Genomic DNA, 15933 nt, shown 5'->3' on the forward strand with positions numbered 1-15933 from the left:
CAGAACTCACGCAGCATGGCCAACCCCCAAATTCCCAGATCATGAGATTGCAAAATGACAGTGTGTTGGGGTCTGTCGTCTGATTGCCACCCCCCCAGGGGGTGTGGCGCGGTCGCACCACTGCCCCCTCTCCCAGGTGTGGGTTCTCGCTGGGGAACCCAACTCAGATCAAATCACACACCTTTGTCAATTGCAGCCTGGGGGTGCAGAGCTTCCAGCTTCTCCCCAGCCCCACATCTTAATTCATTATGTGCCCAGTCCCACATCTCCCCTTCCCCCAGCCCAGCAATTCTGCCCCCCAATCCCTACATCTGCCCCTTTGGCAGCTCCAGAGGTTCTGGTGTTGCGGGGGGGGGGCAGTTTGACCCACTGCTCACGGCGAGGGAGTTCTGGAGAGGAAGTGGGCCCTGCGAGCAGCTGTCAGTGTGGGAGTGCAGGTGGGGGCTGGCTCTGCTCAGGGCAAGGGGATGCCATGTGCCGACTGCGTCTCTGTGCTTGGGACCTCGAGCTTGCAGCGCGTTAGACTCCGTTGTCTGCAGCCCTCGGCTCAGCCGTCACATCTTGGCAGTGGCATGGTGGGTCCTGTCCCCGGAACCACCGTTCCGGTGCCCAAGGCAAGAGTCGCACGTTGGCTGAGCACCTCAGACAGCTTCCCTCATTGTGCTGCCACCTGCGCTTCACAGCTTCCCGGTGCGGCGGGATGCTGCCAGCTGCACGGGAACAGGCTGCGAGGAGCCTGGCGCAGTGGGGTGCAGAGAGCGCGTGGGTGGGCAGGGACCTCAGGCGCGCTGGGGAATTGTGGGGTTCCAAAGGGCCTCGCCGTGCTGGGCTGAGTGAGGGGGAGGAAATGCTGCTCGGTCTGTCTCCTGGTGGGGTGATTCTCTGGGCTGGTGATGGGGTGAATGACTCGCCTGCCTCTTGCTGTGAGGTCCCATGGCAGAGGTGGGACCATCTGGCAAATCTCCTACAGGCTGCTCCATGTCCCAGGGAGTTCCCCAGGCTCCTGACCCTCTTCCATACAAAGGGCTGCAGCCCACGGGAAAAGCTGGGGTTAGGGACCTGTCACAGACTCAGCCTGGAGGGTCTTTCCCTGCTAAATCCTGCAGGTGGCTGGGCTCTCGCTTCTCCTACCCATGGGGTGGGGGTGACAACCAGGAGCCTCTGAGCTTTGGTTGACTGCAGCTCCCTCTCCCCTAACTGCTGGGTCTAGGGGGGCAGTCCATGGAGTGGTGGGGTGGGGCCAACCCCGAGGGCTTGGGACCAGGGAGGACTCCTCCCTGCACGAGGGTTGGCTGGGTGCAGGCCGGATTGGCACTGACTGCGTGTGCTGCCATATGGCGTGGCAGTGCCAGTGACCCCCGTTCTGTCTCGCCCCCAGAGCTCCGAGGCCGTGTACCAGTGGCTCTGCAAGTTCCAGCTGCAGCTGTACGCAGCCAACTTCATCAACGCTGGATACGACATCCCCACCATCAGCCGCATGACGCCAGAGGTGAGGCTGGGGGGGAGCTGAACGGCGAGGGGCCCGATCCTGAGCACTCCTTGCAGTGGCACGGATCGAACCCAAAGAGAGAGCATATCCCCCTTAGGTGAAGGGTGGAGGAGGGGCTGCAGGATGGGCTGGGAGGCACCTGCCCCGAGCTGCCGAGGCTCAGCGATGTGGGGTGGGACGTAGGGCCTGGATCGAACGGCGAGTAGTGGCACTCGTGGGCGGCATGTCCAGCTTTGCTGGCTCCCTGAATTCTAGACGGTAAAAGGGAATGGGGATTGTTCCAGGCCCAGCTGAGTGGTACGGGGGAGGGGGGCTGGGAGCTGTGCCGGGCCTGGGGCGGGTGCGGCGCTCATGGGCAAATCCATGCTGAGCTACCATCTTTGCAGACGAGTTAAGATCCTCACTTCGGCACTTAGCCCCCCAGAGCTGCTGGGACAGGTCCGTGTCTCTCCCCCGCCCTCGGCACAGACCTGTGGCCAGGTGGGGAGCTGGCATGTGGGGAGTGCTGGGAGGGGCCAAGGGCGGCTCTGCATGGGGGGTGGGGGAGCCAGGACTGGCCCCGAGGAGAGCTCTGAGCGGCTGGGCCCAAGCCCCATCCTGAGACTCCCAGCCCCGCTGCACTCCCCTAGCGGCCTGGAAATGTGGGATGGCACATGGCAGGGCTGCTCCAGCCGCAGCTCTGGGGGCGTTTCCCCATTCTCGCCAGAACCTGGGGCATTACCCCCGGGGGACCCCTCAGCCTGCTCTGAGAACATGGGGGCGAGGGAACTAGCCCTTCTCCCCTGGTCTCCGGACCTGGAGCAGCTTTAAAGAGACTGACACTGTGTGTCCTGGCTCCAAGGGACGGCTGAGCTGAGCTCTGCCCTTCCAGCCGGAGTCCACCTGTGTGTGATGTTGGGGAATGCCACGGCGCCCAATTCATTCACTCCTATCAGTGTGGTAGCATCCAATGGCCTCTTGTGGGTGGGGCTCCTCTGCACTGAGTGTGGCGTGCGCGCGTACACACACACACACACACACACACACACACACACACACGCACACACGCACACACACACACACACACACACAATCTCTGCCCTACAGAGCGTGCCCTTTGTTTGCAGCCCTCCTTCCCGCTAGGAGAATGCCGTTTGGATTGGTTTCTCATCTCCACGGAGAAAAGCAATGTTTATTGTGAAGCATTTTTTCATTTGTATCGATTTTAAGTTTTTGCAGTTGAGGGGGAATTATTGGGGGTGTGTGTGTGGAGGTCAGGCAATGGGGGAGGGGCTCAGACCATAATTATTGAATGGCAATAGCTGTTGAGACCCAAAAAGTTAAAACTTTGTAACTGTTGAAACACCAACACGTCGCATGTCCACATGCACAAAGTCATTAGCCTCGCACTCAAACTGCATCGTTCTCACTTCTCCTGTCTGCTGCTCTCTGTGGGGGTGACTGGAAGTATTTTGTGGGTTTGGGTGTACAGCAATTTACCAATTAAAAACCTCACCCTTCCGAGCCTGCTCCCACACCCCCTGTAACGGAGAGGTGGCCTGTGGAGGCTGACAGCCTGCGATCTTCTGTGGGGGCTGCCAGCGCCGCGCAGCAGGGCCCTGCTTGTGCAGTGAAGGTGACGGTGTCTGTCTGTGCCCTAGGACCTCACTGCCATCGGCGTGACGAAACCTGGACACAGGAAGAAGATCACCTCGGAGATCAACAGCCTGAACATCCCCGAGTGGCTTCCGGAGTATAAGCCGGTAAGGCTCCCCCAGCTCCCCTGGAATGCTCCCTGCTGTCAGCGTTGCCCTGTTGGCAGGTTTCCCTGTGGGACATGGGGTCGCCGGGCTAACCACCCCGGGCTGTACATAGGTCTCACCTCTCCCACCCTGGGATGGCCTGTGGCTCTTTAGCTGCTGGAGATAGGTGAGGCCTGGACCCTATCTCCTTGCTCTGTGGGGACTGGCCCCCGTGTTGCAGCCTGTTTCGTTTGGGACTGCGTCCCGGAGCAGCGTGGGAAGGGCCCTCTACCAGCGCATTCGGAGGTTCCAGTCCTCTCCCACAGAGCAGTAGATGCTGTCCACCCAAGAGAGGAGCTTTGCCTGGATCTCCCCCAAGCTCTGAGCACAGGTCTGGGTGCCCTGTCCTGGAGGGGACCCTGAGAAATGCAGGGGAAATGGCTCCGGGGCGCTGGGTTGGTCAGCATCCCTAGGGAGGGGGAGCCCAGGGGCTAAGCCATCTCCAAGTGAGGGGGATGGAGCACGAGGCTGGGACTGAGAGGAGAGGGAGAGTTTCGGCAGAGTCTGAGGAAAGCCCCTCGCGGTGCAGTCCTCTCCCACAGGAAGGGGTGGGAGCCCCTGAACTAGACTAAAGAATGTACTGGAGAACGGAGCCTGGGCAGGGTCTTGCAGCAAGGCTGAGCTAGTTGGGCCCAGTTCGCTGCTGTCGTGCGCCTTTGGCTTAGGGTATCCTGAGAGGCCAGGGGCCCCATCCACCACTGCCTGGCACCTGGGGCGCAGTTCCCAGCCGGGCAAGGCAGGTGCACAGACCTGATCGCTGGCACGTGGTGCCGGTACACAGGGATGCACAGGAGACTCAGGTGCCAGGGGCAGGAACGTCATTGGCTAGATTATAAAGCTCTCAGCTGAAGTAACCTCAGGAGATGAGGGGGGCATTAATGCCAGGCCATGGCATAGCTATTACCCCCACGCTGTCCCTTTAAATGGTGCTGGGTCAGGGCCAAAGCACCGTTCTCCCTTTGCCTCCTGCCCCTGTAGGCCAACCTGGCTCTCTGGCTCTCCATGATCGGCCTGGCCCAGTACTACAAAGTCCTGGTGGAGAACGGTTACGAGAACATTGACTTCATCACGGACATCACGTGGGAGGATCTGCAGGAGATCGGGATCACGAAGCTGGGTAACGCGGGGCCGGGCATTGGCACGGGGCAGTGCCCGCTGCACGGGGTGGCGGGTCTTTGTGGCATCCTCCTGGCCAGGAGGAGAAAGTGGTGCCGTGGTAACACCCGTGGGCACCGACAGCTGCCACATGGTGCCAGTGCTGTGAGACTGCGCAAGGTACCATGGGCAGGCGCCACTCTGCCGCTGGCTGTAAAGGGACATTAATGGCGCACCCTCAGCTCCCATTGACTGTGCCCGTACTCAGCATGCCCCCACCTCAGTCCTGAGGCCCTCCCTCACCCAGCTCTGCCCAGGCACAGCCTCACAGCTGTCCTGTTCCAGACGTGCCCACTGCACGCAGCCCACGGCACGCCGCGCAGTTCTGATCCACACCCCCTGTGGTCCCAAACCTGGGCTCCCTCCGCTGGTGACCCTGTAGCCCCTGCCGGCTACCCCAGTCCTCGGCCTCTGTCTTGGTCGGAGCCTTTGGGCATTTGGGACCAGATGGGCTGGTTCGGCCTGATGGCACCTGTGACAGGGCAGGCTCCCATGACGTCAGCACTGCCCTGGAACGGAAGGGCTCCACCAGGTGGGGAGGGGATTCTCATGCCAGAAGCTAGGCTCAGAGGATGCTGTGGCACCCTGGGGTGCACGTAGGCCTCGCCTCTCCCACCCTATGCTGTGCTCTGTTAACCCCTGGTGTGCCATACCTCGCTTCACACCCAAAGCCTTCAGCATCCAAAGCAGGGCCAGGCTGTCTCTCAGAGCAGCTGCAGGGCTCACACCACCTTCCTGCTTGGCCACGTAGGATGTCCCCTAGCTCTGGCATCCTCCCGACCTCCTGGGGGTCTTGTGTGCCATGAACCGGTGCCTGGACTTCACTGCTCCTGGTGCCATGAATCAGGAGCCGCCTGCAGCTACTGTGACATGCAGGAATCACCCCTCCCGTTATGGTTACTTTTGCAGCCTGACATTTCTGCATGCGGTGACTGATTCCTTCCCTGCCCCAGGTGCCCCTGTCAGCGAGAGGTGCGCAGTCAGAACACGAATGTCCAGTGAAGACCGGGGATGGTGGATGCTATTGCAGCATGTTTGCTGTGCCTCCAGGGACCTGGAGAATGGGGCCCCTTGCTGTAGAGGGAGGAAAACAGACAGATGCCCTTGTATCTTGGTTACCACATGCACCCTGTCGACTTGGCTGACATCCCAGCGCAGCTTGGGCACAATTCCATTGAAGTCACCCGGGGGAACTTGGCCCAGAGCTGTGTAGCCATGTATTTACACCGCTATCACAATGCGGGTCAATTTCCTTATATAGACAAGCCCCAGATCGTACACTGCTGGCTTTTAGATACCGCACAAGACACGCCATGTGAGCTCCCAGTGCGATGCCGTGGCCAAATGGGCTGGTGTGACGCTTGACTAGAGAAACACGGGAGCAGGGAGGTGATTTTACCCCTGTGAGCGGCATTGGTGAGACCGATCTTGGCATGCTGAGCCCAGGTCGGGCGTCCCCAATTTAAAAAGGATGTTGACCAATTGGAGAGGGGGCCGAAAAAAGCCACAAAATGGATTGGTGGGGTGGAGAGAATGCCGGACAGCGAGAGACTCCAAGAGCTCAATCTCTAGCTTACAGCAGGATGATCAAGAGGTGATTTGGTTATAGCATCAGCTCAGTGTCTTCACGGGGACAATATACCAGCGGCTAAAGGGCCTTCAATTTAGCAGAGAAAGACAGAGCAAGAACCAGTGGCTGGAAGCCAGGCAAGTTCCCATTAGAAATAAGGCAGAGTGAGGGCGATTAAGCAGGGAAGTGGTGGATTCTCTAATGTTAAAGGTGACATTAAAGCCACCAGTGCAGAGAGCACGTGCAGTTGGTTGTTAGTGGAAATTGGTGGCGGGTTAAGTCCCTGAGTCAGTCTCCGGGTTTTTGACATTCATGCAAGTAACTTCAGGTTTAGGAAGTAAGGGAGCGATGCAGTCTGTAGTGAGTGCTCTCTCTGGTCCTGGCTGGCTCTGGGCGGATTGCTATGCTCTGCACCCACATGAGGATGGGATGCGTGAGGCCAGGAACAAACAAACTGAGCAAGGCAGCCGAGGTGGGTTTGCAAGTGAGGAGAGACGCCGGGGGTTGAGCGGAGGAGAGATCAGGATTCATAACAGCGCTTGGAGCACGTAAAGGAGCAATGCCTGGAGATAGCGGGCGTGTGTAGCTCCCGGAGAAGCCAGCTAATGGTGGCACTGTTAGCTCAGATGGGAGCTAGAAAACCCATCAGCCTCCCCTCTGCTGGGAGAGATTCTCCTGTCAAGGGCCCCTGTGGTTGGCTGCCTTCCTGCTCACCAGAACCACTAGTTGCTTCAGTTAGGGGGGTTGTTGCTTTTCCCCAGATCTCCCCCTGCCTAGCCGCTGGGTGCTGCACAGTGATTCCCAGTAGGAATAGTCCCCACACAGCCGGGAAACAAACAAAATGGTTAAAGGGCTGGAAGTGTTGGCTCAGATCTGGCCACCTGGGTCAAATCTGCTTTTCTGTCCCCAGTGGAACTCCAGAGAACTCGGCTGACACCAGTCAGGTCCCCCCGCAATGTGTCTCTAACCTGGCAGCCTCCTTTTAGTGAAAACACCCTAAAATACACAGCCCCGGTTAAGCTGTCAAGGCCCCCCCCCCGATGCTCCGTGGGAGACGAGCACTCACTCAGGGTGTGGGCATGGCTGGATTGGGGCGAGACAGCCGTGCTGAGGGAACAAACGTCACTATCCACAGGCCAGCACCAGGGCCTGTGGGTTTGCTGATGGGATGAGTTGCTCCTCATTGGTTAATGCCCCCTTGTGCCATGTGTCCCTTCCCCACCTTCCAGGCCACCAGAAGAAGCTGATGCTGGCGGTGAAGAAGCTGGCAGAAATCCAGAAGGCCGAGTACGTCAAGTACGAGTCGGGGACCCTGAAGAAGAAGGCGCCCCAGTCTCTGGATGTGCTGGCCATCGAATCCCCCCAGCAGGAGAATGCTGAGTGCCAGTCTCCCAAGATGACCACCTTCCAGGACAGCGAGCTGAGCAATGAGCTGCAGGTGGCCCTCACGGGCACGGACGAGGCATCCGAGGGCCAGGAGAAGCAGGAGAACCATGTGGCACATATCCGGGACGGAGCAGGCTACCGGGGCCCCTCCTCCAGGCAGGTGCATGAGAACAGCCTGAGCGGCCGGGCCAAGCATATAAGCAGCTCCCAGGAGCTGCTGGGGGACGGGCCCAAGGGGCCGAGCGCAGCCATGTCCAAGAGCCAGGAGTTCCTGACGGAGGAGGTGAAGGAGGGGCCCCCCAGCATGCCCAAGGAGATCAGGCCCGCACGGCACGGGCACCCTGTCAAGAGAGCCAGCGTGCCCCCAGTGCCAGGCAAGCCCAGGCAGTCATTCCCCCCGGCCGGAGGGCGCTTCACCCCACCGCAGACGCCCACCAAGCCGCGGCCATCCTCGCCCCAGACGCTCATCGTGCCCCATGCCACGGCCAAGGTCAAGCCCACGCCACAGCTCCTTCAGCAGGCTGACCGCCCCATGTCGCCCCGGTCTCTGCCTCAGTCCCCCACCCACAGGGGCTTTGCCTACGTCATGCCGCAGCCCGTGGAGGGCGAAAGCCTCGCCGGGCACCCACCGGGCCCCGTGGCACAAGGAGTCCCAGTCCTGCCGGTCTCAGTGCCCGTGCTCTGCCTGCCGCCGCAGAATGGGGAGGCAGAGGAGGAGCTGGGCAAGCCGAAGAAGCGTGCGCACAGCCTGAACCGATATGCAATGTCTGACAGCGAGCAGGAGCGGGACGAGCTGCTGGTGCCAGATGCCGGGCCCTATGCCACAGTGCAGCGGCGGGTGGGCAGGAGCCATTCGGTCCGGGCACAGTCGGGTGGAGACAAGAACGTCAACCGCAGCCAATCTTTTGCTGTCAGGCCCAAGAAGAAGGGGCCGCCCCCACCGCCCCCCAAGCGCTCCAGCTCCGCCATCTCCAGCACCAACATGGCCGACGACTTCAGCAAGGAGGGGGAAGGGGACGCGCCCGGCGGGGAGGATGAGGAGGCCCAGGAGAGTTACCGGGAGCAGCGGCGCGCGAGCGACTTGGGGGGCAGCGTGGACACAGGCAGCGCGGGCAGCGTGAAGAGTATCGCCGCCATGCTGGAGATGTCCTCTATTGGTGGGGGCGCTCGGGCGCTGGCCCTGCAGAAGCCTCACCCAGGAGGAGGAGGGAAGGGACCTGAAGGCTACTACCTGCACCCTGCTGGTGCCATGCACCTGGCCAGCCCAGAGCATTCCCGCGTGGCCGCTGTCTTGGCCACCGTGAAGCACAAAGACGCCATCGGCCTGGATGGGGAGGTGGTGAACCGGCGCAGGACCATCAGCGGCCCCGTGACCGGCCTCATCGCGGCCGCCCGAAGGGAGCGCTCTGACAGCATCAGGTCGGACACGGGCAAGGACAGCGGCCCGGTGGAGCGGCTACGGGCGGAGCACGGGGGCTCCCCCCAGAACAGCTCGGCTGAGAACATTCCCTTTGCCGAGGAAGGGAACCTGACCATCAAGCAGCGGCCCCGGCAGATGGGGCTGGCCAAGGGCGAGGCAGGGGAGGGGCTGTCGCCTGCTCACCGGCACGGGGACTTGGCCAAGGTGGAGGCCAGCACCACACTCAAGAGGAGGATCCGAGCCAAACAGAGCCAGCAGGACAGCGTCAAGTTCATCCTGACGGAATCGGACACGGTCAAGCGACGGCCCAAGTCCAAAGACAAGGAGCAGGGGCTGGAGCCGGCCCCCCTTTCCATCTACCAGAATGGCACCAGCACCATCAAGCGGAGGCCGGCGTCTGAGATGAGCGGCGCGGAGACGCCCCCGCTAGGCCCTGCTGCAGGCAACAGGCAGGACAGGCTGGAACACGTGCCGCAGGCTGTGGGCGGGGAGCCCAAAAAGCCCGTCAAGCCGCCGGTCTCTCCTAAGCCCGTGTTAACCCCACAAGCACAGAAGGTCCCCGGGCTGCCCACACCCACTTCCAAAAAGGCACCGATCCCCAGCCCTGGCAGCCCAGGTAGGTGGTGTCCTGCCGAGGGAGCTGGCAGCAGTCCAGCTCTGCTCCTGAGAGCCCACAAGCTCAGCGGGGTCAGAGTCGGTTCGCTGTTGCCTGGGAGAGCGCTAAGGCCAATGCCGGCTGGTGCTGGTGCTGGTGCAGGGCCCTGCCTCGTGGTCCGTACGGCAGCAGCGGAGTGCGGGGATGGGGGGCTCCGTGCCAGCCAAGCGTCTGCTGAGTGTGTTTTGGGTTTAATCCCCTTTGCCTGCGGCAGGTAGCTCTGCAGCCCATCTCTGTCTCTGGCAGTTCTCCCAGCACCAGGCTGGGCTCCCTCCACACGGCTTGATGAGGAGCGATCCTCATGGCTCGCGCAGAGGGAAGCCTTCCCTCTTTGTGGCTGGCAGCTGGGTCAGGACATCTCTTCTGCCCCTCCCTGCCCTTCTGCTGCCCGGCAGAGCCTCTCTGGGCCTCCCTCTGTAGCATGAGCCTCTGCTCGGTGAGCACTGCCCCACAGGGATGTGAGAGGAGCACCGCGGGCGGAGTGGGACCCCTTCCGCTGGGGCAGAACAGTGAGAGATCAGCTCCATTCCAGCCTTGCCCGTTGTCGTTTATGGCTTGGATTGTGGTAGCACCGAGGAGTCCACTTGTGGCCCGGGGCCCCATGGCACCAGGTTCTGTACAGACAGAGCAAAAGACAGTCCCTGCCCCAGAGAGCTTCCAGTCTCATGTGCATCCTGCCTCCAGACAGCCTCCACTGGATGCTCCGCCTCCCCCACACCCCGCTGTGCAGCTGGGCCGGGTCCCGGGTCCTGGCCAGCAGCTGCTGTGCATCACTCCCTTGGATGAGTGGGAAGTGAAAAGACCCCTCTGGGAACAGCCGCTGGGATTCTGTGCAGCGTTCAGCGGCTTGTCCCAGCAATCAGCGAGGCCCCATAATTCCTAACGCTCCTGGGAGGGGAGTGGCACATTCACTGGAGTCCACGACAGAGTCCTAGCGTGGCATGTCTGGGGACCAATTGTAGCTCTGGAGCTAGGAGTAAAAGCTTCTATGGCAGTGAGGGGCAACCTGTGGCCCATCAAGGTAAGCCACTGGCGGGCCACCAGACAGTTTGTTACATTTTCACGGATGCCCACAGCTCCCAATGGCCGCGGTTCGCAATTCCCGGACAGTGGGAGCTGCGGGAAGTGGTGGCCACAGGTTGCCCAGCACTGCTGTGGTCTGGTCCTGCGAGCGGGTGGCACTAACTGATCTCCAGGTGGATAGAGCGGCATCCAGCGAGGAGCGCTATCAGAACTATTTCTGCAGCCCTGGTCTCCATGTCCGCTGGTCGTGGCTGCTGGCTCTTCCTAACGCAGGGCTGATCTACAGGCAGAACTCAAGGGCCCACTGGGCGACAGCCCAGCGAAATAATCCTTGCCCAGGGCCTGGGTGTGAGCTGGAGCCGGAGAAGTGTTTAAGGCTGGGTGCATGCGTGCTGGGTGAGCCTCCATTGGCAGGTGGTTTTTAATGCTCTGCTGCTAACCCTCCAGCGCCTGGGAGCAGGCTTTGCCACTTGGGGTTTAGGAGCTCTGTGGAATAAGCCCCCCCAGCTAGGGGTGGTTTGACGTTCCCTTCCCCCCGGCGTGGGAGGAGTGCTCTCTGGGAGCCTTTTGAGAAGCCACTTGCCAGGTTTTACAACCCATCAGGGATCCCGTGGGTGTTACAGGCACGGGGCTACTTGTAATGGGGCCTGGAAGCGTCATTACAGCTGTAGGGCCCCAGGTCTCTGCCTGACCAAGTGCCTCGTTCTCCAAGGCTCTGAGCATAGCGGGAGCCCCTCTGGGCCGTACCCCTGCCTGGCCACTTGATCTGCAGAGCAGGTCAGCTCCCCGTCCCTGTGCTTATCCAGACCTGTGGGGAAGAACTCCCCATGGCTCACGTTCTGCTGAGCTTGGCAGCTGGCCTAGTGCTGTTCGGGGGTGTCCCGTTCTCCCCTGGCTCCCCGTGGCTCCCCAGCGCCCATCTCCTGGAGATGTGGGGCCCCGGGGCCTGTGGCAGCCCTGCCCCCCCCAGCTGAGTCAGGGCGGCTGTGCCACCGGCTGCCTGCTTCTTTAGCTGGATTGTATTGCAAAAAATAGCCCATGAGGTGGCTGGGTTTTATATTAACTGTGGTTCATTGTGGGGAGGGCTGGCCTTGAGGTGGGGACCAGGACTCCTGGGTTCTATTCCCGGCTCTGCTGCTGATTGTGGGGAAGCCTCCCAAAGGCCTGATGCTGGCTCCAATTAGTGTGCCCCCTCCAGAGGAAAGGAGTGACTGCCCTCATCTAGGCTGTCTCACCCAGAACAGAGGAACACCCCGCCCCCCAATCCCAGCCTCTCTTACCCAGGGGGCAGGGGCGACCCTCCGCCCCCCGATACCAGCCCCTCTCACCCAGGGCAAGGGCAATCCTCCCCTCCCCAGATCCCAGCCTCTCCATGTTAACAGCAATGGCTGTGACCCTCACAGACCCTCTCCTCTCTTCTCTCCTGCAGAGGTGAAGCGAGTCCATGGCACCCCACCCCCGGTGTCGCCCAAGCCCCCACCACCCCCGACGGCACCCAAGCCCCCCAAGCCTCACGCTGCCATCCAGTCAGTGAGCGCGGGCTCCACGCCCACCCCATCCCCTGCCAAGCAGCTCACCACCACGATCAAGCCTTCAAGCACACCGCCTTCGCTCTGCTCGAGCCCCGCCAAGCCCTTGTCACCCGGCGGGCAGCCCCAGCAGGTGCCCGTCAAGCCGCCACGCTCCTCCATCGCCGGGCCCTCGACGGAGAGTGCCAGCCCCGAGATGGCACACCAGAAGCTGGAGGAGACCAGCGCCTCGCTGGCAGCTGCCCTGCAGGCCGTGGAGGAGAAGATCAAGCAGGAGGACAGGCAGGCAGCAGAGTAAGGATCCCGTGTCCCTGTGCACTGGGCTGTGCCTTGGTTGTGAGGGGCATCGACCTTTGGGACTCACTGCTGCTGGACAGTGTCTGGGTTGAGAGTCCAGCAGGGCAATTAGGAAAGAGTCCGTTGGTGCAAGGGCTGTTGCTCCTCATGCTTCAGGGATACAGTACTCCCTGTCGGTGTCAGGCGGGAGCTGTTTGCTTAGCCAGGCTAGCTCCATTGGAAAAAGTCCCTTCTCACCTAGTGTAGACAAGGCTCAGCTGTCCCCATTCCTGTGGGGCTCCTTGTGAGTCTGGTCTCCCCTGGGTCAGTCTTTCTAAGTTCCTCAGGGCAGGGGCTCTCTTCTACACAGCCCAGTGCGACGGCGCTTACTGCAGACAACCTTAATTCAGGTACCACCAGTGCTTAGCTTTGCAGCCCTTCATGTGCTTGTAAAGGAGGGGTTTTAGGTAATTCCCTAGGTTTTTTAAATGGTCTGGTCCCTCCACATGGGTTGTCAGCAGGGCTCGGCCATGTAAGCTAACAAATAACTGGTAGCAGTAGAAGGCTGTTATCTTCTACGTGGCCCTGCTCCCAGAGGGGATGGGGATGCACACTCGGCCAGTGGGTTTCACAGCTGATTGCTAGGCCGTGAAGGAATGGTGAACGCAGGGCATGTGCACCTAGGGACGTGATGGCAGAATAAGGTGGGGTGTGAATTCAGAGCCCTGCAGTTATAACTCCCTGTGTGGACGCTCTTATTCTGGTGCAAGAGGCCCTACTTCCAGTTTAGCTTATGCGCAGGAAATGATTTAAACTAAGCGGAGAAAACTTACTCTTAGGATCGGCCAAGCAGTGTCACTGGGGGTCGGGGGTGGAAAAATCCAACTCCCTGTGAAGACTGCACTAGGTCGACCTAGCTCCAGCCTCTCGGGGAGGCGGACACTCCCATCGATGGCAGCGGCGCAGCTGTAGTGTTTCTAGTGTCGACAAGCCCCTGTACTGGAACAGGGTTAGGGTTAGCCCAGGATAACTTGGGGTTTAGCTGTACCAGTAGAGTTATACTGGTATCACTGGAAAAGCTCCCATGCCGACAAGCCTGCAGGACTCCTGGGGTCAGTTCCGGGTTCTTTAGGGACATATGTGCTAATAGATACAGACTCCTGCCCCCTGCCCCCCCTCCCCAGGTTACCCCCCTTTCAGCTTTTGAAGGAGAATGCTTCTAGGGGCTGCTCTATGGCCCCCTCTTCGTGGAGCTGGCTGAGACCCCCAATTACCCCACAGCTAGGAAGGGAGATAAGAGCCCAGCTCCCTTGTGGCTCCAGCTTCTTGTTTCCCTCAGGAAGGAGGCTCAGTTCTGAGGGGGACCCAAGGGGAGCTGGAAGAGGGACACAGGTGTGTGGGGGGCATGGGGCAGTATTGGGGGGTTCTTGGGGAGATCCAGGCTTGAGGGGGCCCTTATGGAGGAGAGTTCGGGTGGGACCCAGGCTTGAGGGGCACCCTGGGCAGGACGAGGAGTGTTTGGGGAGGGGTGTTTGAAGAGTAGAACTGTACAGATGGGGGGACAGGCTGGGGGGGTGGAAGGGCTTGCTGGGCTCTGAGGGCCTGGGTCCCCTCCCTGCAGTTTGGGTGGAAAGTTACCCCACTGCTCAGTGTGACACCTCTCCCGCCTCCATGTGCCCTCTGGGCGAGACCCACATCAGCCACGAGCCAGGGAGCGGTCCTGTGGGGTGCAGCCCAGCCCCACGCCCCTCTGCCAATGCTAACGGACGCTCTCTGCACCCGCAGCTCTGCCACAGAAGCGAAGAGCACAGTCAGCATCCTGGACGACATCGGCAGCATGTTCGACGACCTGGCCGACCAGCTGGACGCCATGCTGGAATGAGGCCCGAGGAGAACCCCAGCTAACCTCAGGATTTACCGTGGGTACAAGGGCACAATGATCCCCTGACTCCCAGGCCCCTCCCTGCCCCTTGTACAGCCTGTCCCCCCTCGGCGACTAGCCCATCCTTCGGGGTTTGCACAAAGAAGAAAAGATTACCTCAGGATTGTGCTCACACAGACCGCGGCCTGCGGCGCTCGGGGCAGGCTTTTGGCGGCAGTGGGTTTGCAGAAGCAAAAAAATAAAAAGCCCTGTTATGTTTTATTCCCTACCTAAGTAGCAAGCGACCGTGGGATAATGGTGCCCGTAATGCCATCGAAACCCAACTGCCAGGCCAAGAACACAGTGGGGTGGGGCTCGTCCCTGACTCGCCTCTTCAGGCCAAACTCGAGATCCAGCGAGAACGGTTCTGTTCCGGTTGTGCCGTCTAGCTGAACTTCCACCTTTTTAATTTGAACCGATCGTCCTCTCTCTCACCGGACCCCCAGATGTGACAACTCTGTGTGTAGCCAAACGTGGCCCGAATCAGTATTGATCAATCTGCTTTCCTCTCCGTTCGGTTTGGGTTAGACTCTTGTTCTGGTGACGCCGTGTTGCTATCGTGTCTCTACCGAGCACTGCCATTATCCCGTGTGCCGCCGTCTGCGTTCCCATGCCCCCGTCTGCTGATGTTGGGAGATGCTAGGAGTGGTGGGCCGGGGCTGCCCGCTGTGGGTGCCAGGGTGGGGGCTTGCCCGCTGGCGTTTGGTTAGCTGCATGCTTTGTTTTATTCGGAAGGTGTTTGTTTGTTCTTTCCTGGTGCTGAGAAGCTGTGACCGTGAGACATTGTTCTGGTGACAAGTCCGGTTTGACCAATTAGCTCTTTCATTTTGATTATTTTTTCTGTGTTCTGGTTATTCTGGGGGCCGTCTTGCTGGGGAAGCAGCGCTCTGCGCTGGCACCGTGAGACAGCTTTGTAGGTTTGCATGCTCGAGACAGTGTTATGACAAGAAAAGAAAAATATAGAAAAGACCCCTCCTCCCTCCCACGTACCACTCCCTGCTGGGGCGGCTCCTGGCGGCTGCCCGAGGAGGTGGTTCCCGGGTGGCTTTCACTGCACATAAAAGGGTGTTGGAAATCTGAGCACAGCCCCATCACCTGCCCCGTTCTCCACTCACAACCGCTTGGCTTCCAAAGACTTTGTCCTTGACTTGGACTATTCAGCCTTTAATGCCCGTCCTCACCCCGCTCCTCTGCTGGAGCGACAGCCAGTTGCAGGCTTGCTGGCCGCGGGGGCCTGGCTGTGCTTGGTGGATGCCCGTGGCAGCAGGCTGAGGGGCCGGGAGGGAGGTCTCCATTGAAAGGGATGCTTGTGTGCGTTTGGCCCCACCGGTGGGGTGTCCCCGGAGCAGTGGGGCTGTGGGAGACCCGGTGCAAGTGGGGATCTGGGGCTTACCCTTTGGGGATGGTATGAGCTGGGCTATGGAGGGGGTGAGCAGTGGTAGGCCTGGAAAGTTGTCCTGGGGGTGGGGCAGAGAATCCTCCTGCAGATGCTGCTTGAGGGCAGGGGCTCCGATGGCAGGAGCCTAGGGGCTTGTCTGTGCTCTGAGGGCCGTGGGCGCCAGGCTGTGGGTATTCAGAACCAGGGATGGGGCTGCAGCACCCCTCATACAAGCACAATACAGGAGTCCCTAGTGATGGATTCCCAAGTGGCCAGTCAGGCCTCACTGCTCCAGTGCTGCTGCTCCTTCCCCCCACCAGCCCAGAGGGCAGGGCTGGGACAGCGCTAGT

The 15933-nt window shown here is 60.6% G+C and overlaps 1 protein-coding gene across 1 annotated transcript in view; it reads left to right on the forward strand.

The window, feature by feature from the left end:
- CASKIN1 (CASK interacting protein 1) overlaps positions 1–15554 on the forward strand; it is a 178055-nt gene extending 162501 nt beyond the window's left edge. The window contains 6 exon segments of the mRNA XM_075069067.1: positions 1379–1489; positions 3130–3231; positions 4249–4387; positions 7225–9417; positions 11909–12302; positions 14070–15554. Of these exon segments, the coding sequence (XP_074925168.1) occupies positions 1379–1489; positions 3130–3231; positions 4249–4387; positions 7225–9417; positions 11909–12302; positions 14070–14166 (3036 nt within the window). The 3' untranslated portion in view covers positions 14167–15554.
- The last annotated feature ends 379 nt before the right edge of the window (positions 15555–15933 follow it).

The sequence above is a fragment of the Chelonoidis abingdonii genome, chromosome 9, assembly GCF_003597395.2.
Source record: "Chelonoidis abingdonii isolate Lonesome George chromosome 9, CheloAbing_2.0, whole genome shotgun sequence".
Classification (NCBI taxonomy): Eukaryota; Metazoa; Chordata; order Testudines; family Testudinidae; genus Chelonoidis; species Chelonoidis abingdonii.